General features: G+C 39.7%; 1 protein-coding gene across 3 annotated transcripts in view; it reads left to right on the top strand.

Annotated features, from left to right (window-relative positions):
* LOC109833467 (glyoxysomal processing protease, glyoxysomal) overlaps positions 1-13,821 on the top strand; it is a 14,604-nt gene extending 783 nt beyond the window's left edge. Inside the window, exons 1-13 of one of the 3 annotated variants that reach the window (XM_020401142.1) lie at positions 1,112-1,250; positions 1,370-1,420; positions 3,149-3,356; positions 7,629-7,703; positions 8,829-8,975; positions 9,768-9,899; positions 10,062-10,165; positions 11,187-11,272; positions 11,355-11,449; positions 11,526-12,147; positions 12,263-12,464; positions 13,331-13,419; positions 13,513-13,821. In XM_020401142.1, coding sequence (XP_020256731.1) covers positions 1,407-1,420; positions 3,149-3,356; positions 7,629-7,703; positions 8,829-8,975; positions 9,768-9,899; positions 10,062-10,165; positions 11,187-11,272; positions 11,355-11,449; positions 11,526-12,147; positions 12,263-12,464; positions 13,331-13,419; positions 13,513-13,745 — 2,007 coding nt within the window. In that variant the 5' untranslated portion in view covers positions 1,112-1,250; positions 1,370-1,406 and the 3' untranslated portion in view covers positions 13,746-13,821. Of the gene's footprint in view, positions 1-1,069; positions 1,251-1,369; positions 1,421-3,142; positions 3,357-7,628; positions 7,704-8,828; positions 8,976-9,767; positions 9,900-10,061; positions 10,166-11,186; positions 11,273-11,354; positions 11,450-11,525; positions 12,148-12,262; positions 12,465-13,330; positions 13,420-13,512 lie in introns of those variants that run through there. The other 2 variants (XM_020401141.1, XM_020401143.1) reach the window with 2 other exon arrangements.

The raw sequence follows: 13,864 nt of genomic DNA, 5'->3' as shown, positions 1-13,864 counted from the left end.
CCATAGCAGTTAATCTTGATCTATACTGCTGAAATTTAAGAAGCATAATGGTGGTTACATTTGTAGTCTAAGTTACTAATTTTTGAGACAGAAATTGATTGTCATAACAAATTCTAAGTGGGCTTTTGCAAAAACTGCGTCGCATTTCTTTCTCTATGACCTTCTGGACTTCTGGTTTTTCCCTTTACGTTTCTTAAATTTGAACTAAGAAATTTGACTGTGTTGAAGAAACTGTATATATGACTATATATGCCCTCTTTCTCCACCTCCATAAAATTTGAATAAACATATTAATTTGACGAGGAATTATATGTGGGTCTTTCTGAAAAGCCTGGTCTCTCTTTCTTTCCTTACCTTGTTACCTACTCACACTTTACATATTCTTTATCTTGCTACCTTTTGAAATTTGCCCTTTTTTGTGTGAAAAAATTGACCCTGATGATGAGCATTATGTTTGTCTTGTATAGCTTTTTCCTGAAGTATGTACTGCTTTTTTATTTTTCTTGTCATCCAAAGCTAGTTTACCTCATATCTGCAATATGAGTGTTATACTGCTGAAATTTGGTCATCAACCTGATTTTGGTGATAATCAGTGATGTATTCCAAGTGGGTATTCACCAATGTTCATAGTTTTTCCTCCCTTCTTGTGCCTTACTATTTAAATGTATTCATTAGCATAAAAACTCTATACCATGTTATGTGAACCTAATTTTGATGACAAACATGTATATGTGCTTGTGTGTGTGAACTCGTGATTGACTCTAATCCATAGCCATCCAACCCATAAGATAGCTTTTTACTAATCGAGAAGATGAATGTGAAATGATTTATGGCAAAACAATGAAAAAAACCATTGCATTAATTTGATCTCTTCTATATATGTTGGTTTTGCTGTCTTCTTTTTCTTTTGCTAAACAAATGCTATAGCCTGCTCTTGAACCTGGGATCTCCCTTTATCTAGCCTCCTATTTACTATTAAGCCAATTCATTCACATGAGAGTTCTATAATTGTCATCTTAAAGCTTTATTATTTCCCTCCTTTTGGTAACTTGTCCTACTTGCGGTCCAGGGCGGGAACCACTTCCCTTTCTGCATCTGGGCTTCTAATTCCTGAAGGCTCCTTGAGCAACCCACCACCAATTCTTGAGCACATTGCGAGTATCAATAATCATGCAGGCGCTATCGTTGTCTCTACAGCCTCTATTATTGAGCCCTTCCTCACTGCTCAGCATAGAGATAATCCCACCAAAGTTGATGCTGCAATTTTCTTTCTGACTTTTGCCCTTTTCAATACTTAGTTTTTTTGTTTGGTTATAAACTTTAAATATATAATGCAACCCGTGAACACCTCATATCACATGTTTTGCAGGAAAATTTTCCGAAATTAATTCCCAGTGCCTGCATTGATGTTCTTGTGGAGGTAAATAGTTCACTAGATGATATCTTATTGAAAATAGAGAAAATCCTTTATCTTATTATGAAACCTCTTGGGCTTATATAGAACCCTACAAATACAACTTACAAATAAACCCCTAAATATTATCAATATGTCAACACTCCTCCTCAAGATGGGCGAAAGATATCTACTAAGCCCATCTTGTCACATCCTCTAATCATATCTACTGAGCTAAGTCCCTTTGTCAGACAGTCTGCTGCCTAGTCCATAGTTGGAACATGACTTAACTCCAGTAGTCCACTGTCCAATTTCTCTTTGATAAAGAACCTATCGATCTCGATGTGTTTGGTTCTATCATGCTGCACTGGGTTGTTGGGTTGTTGGCGATACTGATGGCTGACTTGTTATCACATCACAGCTTTATCTTAGCTCATTGATCCAGCTTCAGTTCCACCAGCATATTTTTCAACCACAACAATTCCGCAACTCCCAAGGTCATAGCTCTATACTCTGCTTCAGCTGTTGATCTTGCCACCACTGACTGCTTCTTGCTTTTTCACGAGGCTAAGTTGCCTCCTATAAAGATGCAGTATCCTGAGGTAGACCTCCTGTCATCAGCACAGCTAGCCCAATCAGAGTCACAATAACCCTCAATGCTTACATGTTCATTTTTTCTGAATATCAGCCCTTTTCCGGGAGAACTCTTCAAATACCTTAGAATTTGGTACACTGCATCCATATGACCCTTCCTCGGATCATACATATAGCGGCTCACCACACTCACTGCAAAAGAGATATCGGGACGTGTGTGACTCAAATAGATCAACCTGCCCACTAGCCTCTGGTATCTGTCACGGTCAACTGGTTCTCCAGTCTCAGCACCCAGCTTGAACTTCTGGTCGATCGGTGTAGTTACAGGTTTTTACCCTAACATCCCTGTCTCCTTAAGAAGATCAAGTGTATACTTTCTTTAGGAGAGGACAATCTCTTTCGCTCCTCGAGCTATCTCTATTCCAAGAAAGTATCGAAGCAAACCAAGATCTTTCACCTCGAATTCTTTTCTCAGTCTCACTTTGAGTTGGGCAATCTTCTTCTCATCATCTCCTGTAATAATCATATCATCCACATATACTGCAAGCATGGTAATGTGGCCTTCACTCCGTCGAAAGAACACGGTATGATTGGCGTTAATCTGCTGGTACCCCATACCTATCATAGCCCTCTTGAATCTGTCAAACCAAGCACGAGGAGACTGTTTCAGCCTATAGACAGACTTCTTCAATCTGCAGATCTTACCCACTGTCTGATCTGTGTTGAATCCTGGTGGTATCTCCATGTATACCTCTTCCACTAGATCTCCACGAAGAAATGCATTCTTCACATCTAGTTGGTGTAGCTTTCATCCATTATTTACTGCCAGAGAGATCAAGGTCCTAACAGCGCTCATCTTCGCCACCGGTGCAAATGTCTCATCATAGTCGATGCTATATGTCTGACTGTACCCTTTTTTCACCAGACGAGCTTTATAGCGCTCAACCTGTTCATCTGGATTCTGTTTCACAGTGAAGACCCACTTACATCCAACTGCTCTCTTCCTTTCTGGTAGTTTTACTAACTCTCAAGTGCGGTTCTTTTCAAGAGCCTCTAGCTCCTCGTGCATAGCCGTTTTCCATTTTGGGTCATTCTTAGTAACTTGCCAGTTGTTAGGTACAGTAATAGAGTCTAATGATACAATAAATGCTTCATGTGCAGGGTGAAAGAATATGATACAAATTGGGTAAGATCTCAACCATATCTATCGGGAGGATTTCCTGCGTTGCTGCGAGTAATCCTCCGTACTAACATTGGTGTAGGAGGAGTAAGGAAAGGAATGATATCACATTGGGAGGAATCTGGTGGTGGTGTAGGTGTCTCAGGAGTCGAGGCAGGTGTTGACAAGGAACTTGGCACCAGTGACACTGTAGGTACTGTTCCCGTAATTTATTTTCCCTTCCTACTATAGGTAAGTGCTCCCCCTGAGCCGTGAGCCTAACACCTCTTGTCTCATTCTCCTTTTTTTCTTCATTCTCCTGCTCCTCAACCAATTCTCCCTCCTAAGGAATCGATACAGAAATTGATTTCTCCACATTGTTCACTGACCTCTCACCATTCTCCCCCTCTCACCTCATACTTTCAGTATCGGGCGAGTTACCGCCGGATGAAGTTACCTTCCGGGTGTAATATGGTTCGAGTTCTCGAAAGTGCACATTCATGCTCACAAATAGCCTCGTTTCCACCGGGCTCCAACAAACATATCCCTTCTGAGTAGCAGAATATCCCACAAAGATGCACTTCACCGTTCTAGGGGCAAGCTTCCCGACGGATGGCCTGTTGTCCTTCACAAAACACACACAGCCAAACACCTTCAGTGAAAGAATTCTACCATTATCTTCCTTCAATATCTCGCACGGAGACTTCCAATCCAGCACTCTCGAGGGTATTCTGTTGATCAGCGCTGTTGCGGTCAATATTGCTTGCCCCCATAATGTTTCTGGGACATTCATGGAGATCATCATGCTTCTCGCAACCTCTAAAAGATGTTTGTTATTCATTTTCACTACCCCATTCTGAGCTGGTGTGTATGGACATGTAGTTTGGTGCTGTATCCTCCAAGGTTTTAAATGTCGGCCGACATGTCCGACATGTCGGCCGACATATCGGTTTGAGTGCTTGACCGACACGACATGAACGTTTTTAACTCGTATGTCGATTTTCAGGGCAAAATCGGAAATATCAGGGTCATATCGGGCATATCGGCCTATTTTTTAGCTTTGAAAAATCGACAGATATAGTACTTTTTTTTAAGTTCTGTTTTTTGTTATCCGGTTTGGGTTTAGTGATAAATACCCAAACACGTTTGACTCGTTCTCATGTTTAAGGGTTTCTTATGAACCCGATAGAAAGAATTTATGAACCCAAATCCATATATTATTTACCTTTTTATTTGTTTAGTCTATAGAATTTATAAAGTATGCTTATATTGAATTTATGAATGCTTAGATTACATTTAGGACATGATATTATACATATGCGCACTACCCGATATGGCAATCCGATATTTAGTCTATGTCCTCCGATATATCCCCGATTTCCGCTATCTGACATGGATTTTAGCCATCCGACATGAACCCGACATCCGACATTTAAAACCTTGGTATCCTCTAAGCTGACAAGTATTCTGTAAGCGTTCTGTTGGTATACTCTGTCCCATTATCAGACCTCAATACCTTCACCACTGCTCTGTATTGAGTCTGAACATACCTATGAAAGTTTTGGAAGCAACCAAACACTTCACTTTTATTTTTTATCAAGTATAACCAAGTAACGCGAGAGAAGCAATCAATGAAGGTAACAAAATACTTGTATCCATTCATAGTAACGCGAGAGAAGCAATCAATGAAGGTAACAAAATACTTGTATCCATTCATAGAACTTGTGGAACAAGGCCCCCAAACATCTGAATGTATCAGGTCAAATGCATGAGAACTCCTATGTCCAGAACTAACATAAGAGCTTCTAGTAAGCTTTCCAAACTTACATGCATCGCACACAAATTTCTGTTTATTTGCTTTCTCAAATAAAGATGGATACAACCTACTTAAAACACTAAAGGATGAGTGTCCCAAACGTTGGTGATAAAGCATCAACACACTCTCAACACTCATCTCAGATTCTACTCCTGCTCTCTCTACGATTGATACCAACGCTGAATCCAGCCCGTCACGATCCAAGTACCACAGTCCACTACTCCATGTGTCAGTCTCAAGTCTCCGTTCTGTCCCTTTCTCCTGGAAGATCACATTGGGAATATCAAAAGAAACAATGCATTTTAGTTAGAGTATGATAGCACTAATGGATAAAAGATTGACTAGAAAGGAAAGAGCATGCAAAACATTGGACAAAGTTACAGAACCTGTATAATTTGACTGTACCCTTATCAATCACTGGCTGAAATGTACCATCAGCTGTTTGGATACTATTAGCCGATGTTAGGTGAGTATATGATGAGAACTCACTAGCATTACCTGTCACATGTCGAGACGCACCGGAGTCGACTATCCATTTTGAAGATCTATTGGGAGACATAGAAGTAAGAGCATGTATGTCATCAGTACCTTTGGTCGGATGAACATAAGTAGCAGTGTTGTCTCTGGCGAAGAATGAAGTATATGCCTCCTCAGTCTCACTCCTCCTGTCTCCATCTCCTGCTACTTTCTGCTTCCTCCTGAGTATTTCTAGGAGCGCATGATCCTCCTCAGTAAAGACCACCTCAACTGCTTCTTCTCTCTTTGCTACCATCAGATTCGTCCTGTTGTCTGCTCCTCTTCCACCCCGTCGACCCCCACGGTCACGACCACGACCACGACCTCCGAACAGTCCACGTCCACCCGATTCTCCTTCATTGGGTGGCTTGGTGCAAGCATGCTTTAGATGACCCACTTCACCGTAGTTGTAACACTGTCGAGTCTCCCCCTTGAATCTAGTGTTGTTAGAGGTCGCCAGTGCTGACTTCACCACAGGAAGTTCACCTGTCCCCGCCTGTAGCGTAATGCGAGTCTCTTCCTGGATCATGGCCGAGACTGCCTCCTCAAGTGTGAGAATCTTCGACTGAGCTAGTAACAATATAATCCTCTGAGCAAACTCTGATGCCAATCCCTTGAGAAACACCATAGTCCTCTCCTGTAGAAATGCCTCTCGCTCCTTACACTCCGGGTCCTTGCAGCTGGTCCGAGATGAGAAGTGATCATAATCTAGCCACAGGTGCTCCAGCTCTGTGGCATACTCATGTACAGTCCTTTTTCCTTGGACTGTGGCGTCGATTTATCCTTTGATCTGGAACACCCTCAGGTTATTTCTCACTCCATCATAGGTCCTCCTCAACTTCTCTCAGACATCCTTCACCTTCTCAATGTCATCCACTGTGGCTGCGATCGACTAGACCAGTGAGTTAAGGAGCCAGATGTACACCAACATATGAGTGAACTTTCACTCATCTCTTCTCACCGAGCCCTCAGCCGGCTCTGTCTTCTCCCCTGTCAAGTACTCTTTCAGGTTCCTCCCTGCAATGGTGTATCTCACCCGCCGTGACCAACTCAGGTAAGTAGTTGGCTCATCAAGTTTCAGATCGATGGGTGGAAGCTCTAACTTCGCCGGTGGCCTTGTCGCGCTCTCACCAGCCGACAACTTCATCAGCCGCATCAAAGTTGAGACCTCCGCATGGTTCAACTTCTTGATGATCTCCTCCATCGATCAGGCTCTAGAGCAAACATTTTTTTTCTCCTTCTTTTCAAACTCTTGTTGTGCGCAGTGAAAAATTTTAGCAGCACTTTTGTTGCACAACAAGAGTAAGATCTCAACTAAATCCTTATTTCTCAAAGGAAACAAGAATCAAAAGTGATATATCTCAACAACGTGGGATATACACTCTTCCTCTCATCAGTTTTAGGACTGACATGTCGAGGGAATCTGACAGGCTACACATCCTCTCATCAGTTCTATGACTGAGATGTTGAGGGAATCCAACAAGCTACACAGTCCACTCATCTGACACGAACTTGGGCAGCAGCAAGGGAGGGGTGCAAGGCAGCGGGGTTTGGGTGCAGCGACAAGGGGGTTAGGGTAGCGTGGTAGCCGAGGGTTAGTGGCAAGCGATTAGGGAGGGGGTTGCGGGTGTGCAGGCGGGTGGGCAGCGAGGGGCAGCGGGTGCAGCGGCAGGGGCAGCGGGTGGGTGTTTGCAGGGGCACGGTGCAGCGGCAGCTAGGGGTGTGTGTTTGCAGCGGGTGATGGCTTAGCGGGCGCGGATCTGGGCGAGCTAGGTCAGCGGGTGCAGCGCAGGGGGGGTGCTATGGGGCGTGTCGGGCACGGGATCTCAATGGGGGGTTGCAAGGAGACGCGGCTAAGTTGGGCGCGGCCTGAGATGCGGTGAAAACGAGAGAGATGAAGAGCGGGGCGGGTTTGGGAGGTGGGGCGACGGCTAAGGGTTATGGGGAGGTGGCTCTGATACCATATTGAAAATAGAGAAAACCCTTTATCTTATTATGAAACCTCTTGGGCTTATATAGGCCCCTACAAACACAACTTACAAATAAACCCCTAAATATTATCAATATGTCAACATATCTAGAGTTGCTGATGGGCTTCGATAGAAAGTGAACTATATATATACATTCACATCCCATTTAAATTCCTGTAGGGAAGAAAAGAAGGGATCAACAATGACAATTCTGGTGCAAGTCCTCGTTGGGTTCCATCTCAATTGTTGGCATTGGTGAGCTTCTTTTTCTTTACTTATGCTGCTTTAATCGTTTGATTTTCTTCGTATAAGTTGACTTTTGGTGCTATATTGTGTCTGCAATGGAAATGCCAAGTATAATGGTTTTTTGTGGTTGTTTTTCTACCAGTTGTCAAGTTCAGAAGAAATTGTACGTTAATTCTTATACGGTAACTCTTATAAGTATTTCATGCCTGTAAATCTTGATGAGAAACATAAATTGTATTGAGGACGAGAGATTAAAGTACAGTGTAACCACCATAAGGGGATGAGTTATCTATAACCAGTCAGAGATCACCACATTCAATATTCTTAAACAGATAACATAGTCATGAAAAGTATTTGATTTTTGAGAGTGGGATCTCCTCTCTTTTCTTTGAGGTCAAAGGCAGAATAGTGGTTAGAGTAGTAGATTTGTTCTCATTTCTGCTGTCTCTGAAAGTAGGCTTTGTTTTCAGACCCAAACTGGATTTCATCCCGATATGTTTATCCTGCTTGCTACATAACTTTCTCAGTGAGCATTTTCATTAACTTCACTACTTTTTGAAGATAATAGGACAATATTTCTGACATCTTCTGGAATTCCATGGAAGTTCTTCAATTACTTGTTAGAAATTTTGAAATCCTGCCCTTTCTTTTGATGTATGTCAATCATTATGGACAAATAATATCATTCACTTGAATGTTACCGACTTAGGGCTTATAATCACCCTAAAATTTGAGTTACCTATTTAAAGATAATAATGGTTTGAATGTCCTTCTGTAAGTTGTTGATCAATTATTTAGATCTGTTACTGGTACAATCTGATACAGTAAGTTGTTTTATATTTTGCTAATCTGTCAATTTTCCTGTTTAGCTCACCATTTATCGCCAATTAATGTTTGTTAAGTTTTCGTCTTACTATTTAAGCTTTAAAATTGTATGGTCAAATTGTCTGTCTGGATGCCCGAAATGCTTTCTTTGTATGTAGATATGGAAGAACTATGATACTCCCTTTTGCTTGTTTATTTTAGTAAGAGCTGACTTTGTCAGTAAATTGATTTGTGTAACTTCTTATTATGTAAAAATTCATGCTATATTTTTCATTTGTTAAATACTTAAAAAAATTCTATCTGTATTAGGTTGATGTCCCTGCATCGTCTGATGCCCTTATGTCACTGATTGGAGCTCAAGGTGGTCCTTGTGAGCAGACTTCATGGGAGCTCAGCTGGTCACTGGCGAACAAGAATAATGATCCTAAGACCGGGGATAGTGCTTCCTACAGACAGGTGAAGCCCTCAAACTATTGAATAAAGCTGCCCATTTTTATAAGGGATAATTGCAGATAGACCCCTTACTATCAACCAATTGCGGATAGGTCCTCTGTAGCTCTATTGTTGCAGATGGATACACTGAGTGAATTTTTTTGACTCTTTTACCCTCAAGAGAAAGAGAAATTTGTTTTTTTCACAAATAGACCTCCCGAGGGTAAAAAAGTCAAGAAAAAGTTCACTCAGGGGGTCGATCTGCAACAATAGAATTAGAGGGGGTCCAACCTCAATTGGGTGATAGTACAAGGGGCCTGTCTGCAATTAACCCTTCTTATGATGGTTCTATAGCAGACATTAGTTTGGTTCTCATGAAATTTGTTTTTTTTTGGGAAAATTTGCAAAATAGACCGTTTTTATAAAGTAATTAGCGAAATAGACCACTTTTAAAAGTAATTAGCAAAATAGACCTCTTTTTGGCCAATAGGCCAAAAAGAGGTCGATTTTGAAAAAATGGCTTCAGAAAACATACGGGACTACTAGTCCCGTATGTTTAAAGCTAACTAATCTAATGATTAGTGCACTAATTATTAGATTAGTTAGCTTTAAACATATGGGACTAGTAGTCCCGTATGTTTTCTGAAGACATTTTTTCAAAATCGACCTCTTTTATCAAAAAGAGGTCTATTTTGCTAATTACTCTCAAAAGTGGTCTATTTCGCTAATTACTTTATAAAAACGGTCTATTTTGCAAATTTTCCCTTTTTTTTCCTTTGAAAGTATTTGCAAGTGTCTTTTCTTCACTTTTGGCAGGTTGAAAATGATTTGAAGTTTTCAGAAGAATCATATAGAAAATTGTCATTGGATGAATCATATAGTGCCACTGTTATGGCCAAAACAGTGACAAGAATTGCTTTTCTTGGTGTTTCATCTTTAGACATCAAGGTAATTTTTGTTTTTAACTCAGACCCTTGCAACGTAGCAAGTCTATGTATTTTTCTTAACCACAGAAGCATGCCAGTGAATCGTTTACTTTTCTGGAATTGGGATTTAGTTTATAGTCTTTGGAAATATCATCATGGGGGTTTATGGTTTTGACTTTCCTAGGGCGTACGGAATATAGGTATATCACATCTTCAAAAGCGAGGAGATTTTCTTCTAGTTATGGGCTCTCCCTTTGGGGTTTTATCTCCATGGCATTTTTATAACAGGTAATTATCTTACATTCATTATGTACATGTTATTTTACTTTAGATATGCTGTATATATTACAAGTAAGTGAGTGATGTGAATCTTCTATTCGGATAAATTGAAAGAATCTTTTCTCTGTTTCTCCACTTTGGAGTAATTGATGCTTGAGCTAGCAACTAATTTAATTTCTGGCTCAAACACGAGCCCAGATTCTTCATGTTATTTTCGCCATTTTGCAACGGGTTCAAGTTAAGCTATTCAACCAGTTGAAGTTAAAAAGTATATTCGAAATACAAAATATGGACCCTAATAAAGGAGGGGAAAAAAAGAAGAAGAAGAAGAAGCAAGGTAGCATTGCTAGCCTTTAAACTAAGTAGACAACTTTGTTCTGCTTGGAGACTGAAAAACATGCCACTTCTAGTTGGAAATGGAGAGAAAAAAATCATGATTAATTCAAGGGTATATGCTAATCTGGCGAACTAATATCAAAACATGTACGCCCTCATAAGATCAGAGAAAACATGTATGCTTTCAGCCTTTCATGGTGTTTACAGTTAGGAGTTACACTCTATCAACTAAATGACAATTACATTTAACATTAATATAGCTAAATAACCTTTACTAAATATTTATAATTAACTCATGATTGCTAATAATGAATGATACAGTTTAGCCTAGAAAATTTATTAAACTGGTATAGTATAGATGAGGTTGAGCAGGCTGGCAAATCCTAAAGTCAGCATCCTCTTATCAGATACTTCTGACCAGAGAAATTTATTCTGCGAGTCTGCTTAATAAGAATACTAGTGGAATAGCAACTCATCATATTAGCATGAAGCTCTATATGAAACAAAAATATGAACCTCTATATGAAAGATAAGTATACTAATGTACTTTGTTGATGCATTTATACAATAAAAATATGAGCCTCTATATGGAAAATATGTTTTTGTTTTCACCAAGTCATCATATTAGCATGCTTGAGGCTTCACAATTTTTACTGCTTAAAGTTGTAAGGTGATACTTCCCTTCTTGAACCAGCATCTCAGTTGGAACTGTAGCAAACTGCTATCCTGCAGGTTCAAACCATAGCTCATTGTTAATGGCGGATATCCATGGCCTTCCTGGTATGAGAAATGTAACTCTATCCCTTACCCATTCTAGTATGACACTGAAGTACACACTCAGATGGGGTATTTGATGTCTCAGGAATGGAAGGGGGCCCCGTTTTTGACAACAAAGGCTTTCTTACTGGTATCCTAACTAGACCCTTGAGGCAAAGAGGAGGCATTGCCGAGATCCAGGTAACAACTATTTCTCCATGCCTATTCAATTTCCTTCATTTTGAATCTGGGTGCATTATGAAAATATGTATAACAGCTTGTTATACCATGGGATGCTATAGCAACTGCCAGAAGTAATATACTGCAGAAGCAATCTCAAAGAATCGATGGGAGCATCAATAGGGTGCAGAAAGCATCAGTATATGCCTCAAATAAAGTAGGGAGTCCTGTCGAAGATTTATCTCTCTCGGAGTCCTCATTAGAAAGGGCTATTCCGTCAATTGCTCTTGTTACAGTGGGTGAGGGTGCTTGGGCTTCTGGTGTAGTACTCAGCAGCCATGGCCTTATACTCACAAATGCTCATATTTTGGAACCATGGAGATTTGGAAAAACATCTCTACTAGGTTCGATGGACAAATATGCCGCATCATCTTCTTATGAAAATTATTTAGATTCTGTGACAAATGAGCATGAAGCATCGTTCTTGAATTCAAATTACAGAAGCTATGGAAAAATATCAGTTTGCTTGTGTCATAGGGAGCAAAGAATGTGGTATGGTGCTAGAGTGGTTTACGTTTCAAAAGGGCCTTGGGATGTTGCTTTACTGCAAACTGAATCTATTCCATATCATCCTTGTCCCATCACTCCTGAATTTGTTTGCCCAGCCATAGGTTCCACAGTTCACGTTATTGGGCATGGTCTTCTTGGGGCCCGTTCTGGTGAGGAGAGTTAAAAGCCTGTTTTAAGATGAATTTTTGGCTCTCTTTATATTTTTCCTTCTTACTTCACCATTTAGTATTTTTTGTTAAATAATGTAGTTTATGTTAAATGTAGATCTCTCTCCATCTGCTTCCTCTGGAGTATTAGCAAATATTGTCAGAGTGCCAGAATCAAACAGCGTACGTGAATCCAGCATAGTCGGTACTGATAGAAGAAATGCACCAGTAATGCTTCAAACGACCGCTGCTGTTCATCCAGGAGCAAGTGGCGGTGCTGTCGTTAATTCAAATGGTCGTTTGATTGGACTTGTGACCTGGTGCGTTTTTCTACACCAAGAATTCAATTGTGTTCTCTTTTATACTCGAGCATGATTAAAGATAATATTTGTTACACAAATATGAGAGGCATTAAAAAGGTGTTGTTTTCCTTCACATTTTATTCTTGCTAGACAAATATGTTAGAGAAATAATTACGCAAATATTGACTGAATTGGATGTACCAAAAATTAGAGTGATCATATTTCTATGCTTGTGTTTACATTTCTTAATTGGGGGTAATATTTTCAAGGCTTTCCCATTATGTGCTTATTTAACCTGCTTCTTCACTTATGCTTTTCTTCCTGATTGTTGAAAACATTCTTTATCGTTTTAATCTTTAAAATAAGTCAATTTATTTGAGGGATAACCTTGTGCTGCAAAGTTCTTTTTCCTACGAGATAATGGATAAGTCGGTCCAATGAGAGATCAATCTTTTATGTAGAACCTCTCCTACAAAATGTATCTAAACCTGTCAGAAAATTCTCTACATCATTTTATTGTCATATCATCTTCAAGCCTTTTGCCATCAAATGGTATCAGCTATGTAACTGCAAAATTGAAAAGGCTTAAAGAAAGATTTAATTGCAATTTTGGGAGCTTGTTGTCTACTTGTCTAACTGACACGAACCCTTTAATTTGGCATCATTACTTTTGATACCTTTTAAATCGAGAAGCATGCTTCCATCATTCCATTAAGTTAAAAAAAAAACATTTCTTGATGAGTCTCTGTAACCTGTAGATCATTCTTGTTCCGGGCATTTTGTTTATCTCCTTACTTTTTTTTCTTTTACTTTCACCATATTCTGCTGTCGATTTCTTTATTTCCAGCGGCAGTGTGCTTAGAATTTTTTTTTCTCATTTTCAGCAACGCAAGGCATGGCGGAGGAACTATTATACCACATCTTAACTTCAGCATCCCTTGCTCGGCTTTGGATCCTATCTTCAAGTTTTCAGGTGCTCTTAAATAGTCTTGAATTCTTTTTATGAAAATTAATTGAATTTTGTTTCTGATAATTTCTTTCATCTGATGCACATATTTGCCTCCAGATAAGCAGGAATTAGCAACATTACAAGTTCTAGACTCTCCAAATGAACTCCTATCTTCTATCTGGGCTTTGATGCCACCTCCATCTACAGGGATACAGGCTTTGCCAAAGAAGAATGATAAGAAAGCAACAGGATCTCGTTTTTCTCAATTTCTTGCTGAGCAGCATTCAGATATGACAGCTTTGAAGGATCAAAAGCATCTTATTGTAAGCAAGTTTCGTAGTAAAATATGACACTGAAGGAGTTATAGTTACTTAAAAAATTATACAGATGTATTATGTTCTAAGTTAATAAGGCAAGGTTTTCAAATGTAACAATAATGTTTTTGTACAATCTTGGTGAATATCAGTTT

This window comes from Asparagus officinalis, chromosome 3 (genome assembly GCF_001876935.1).
Source record: "Asparagus officinalis chromosome 3, Aspof.V1, whole genome shotgun sequence".
Classification (NCBI taxonomy): Eukaryota; Viridiplantae; Streptophyta; class Magnoliopsida; order Asparagales; family Asparagaceae; genus Asparagus; species Asparagus officinalis.
The sequence above is the reverse complement of the archived record's forward strand: the minus strand, read 5'-3'. Positions and strand labels throughout refer to the sequence as shown.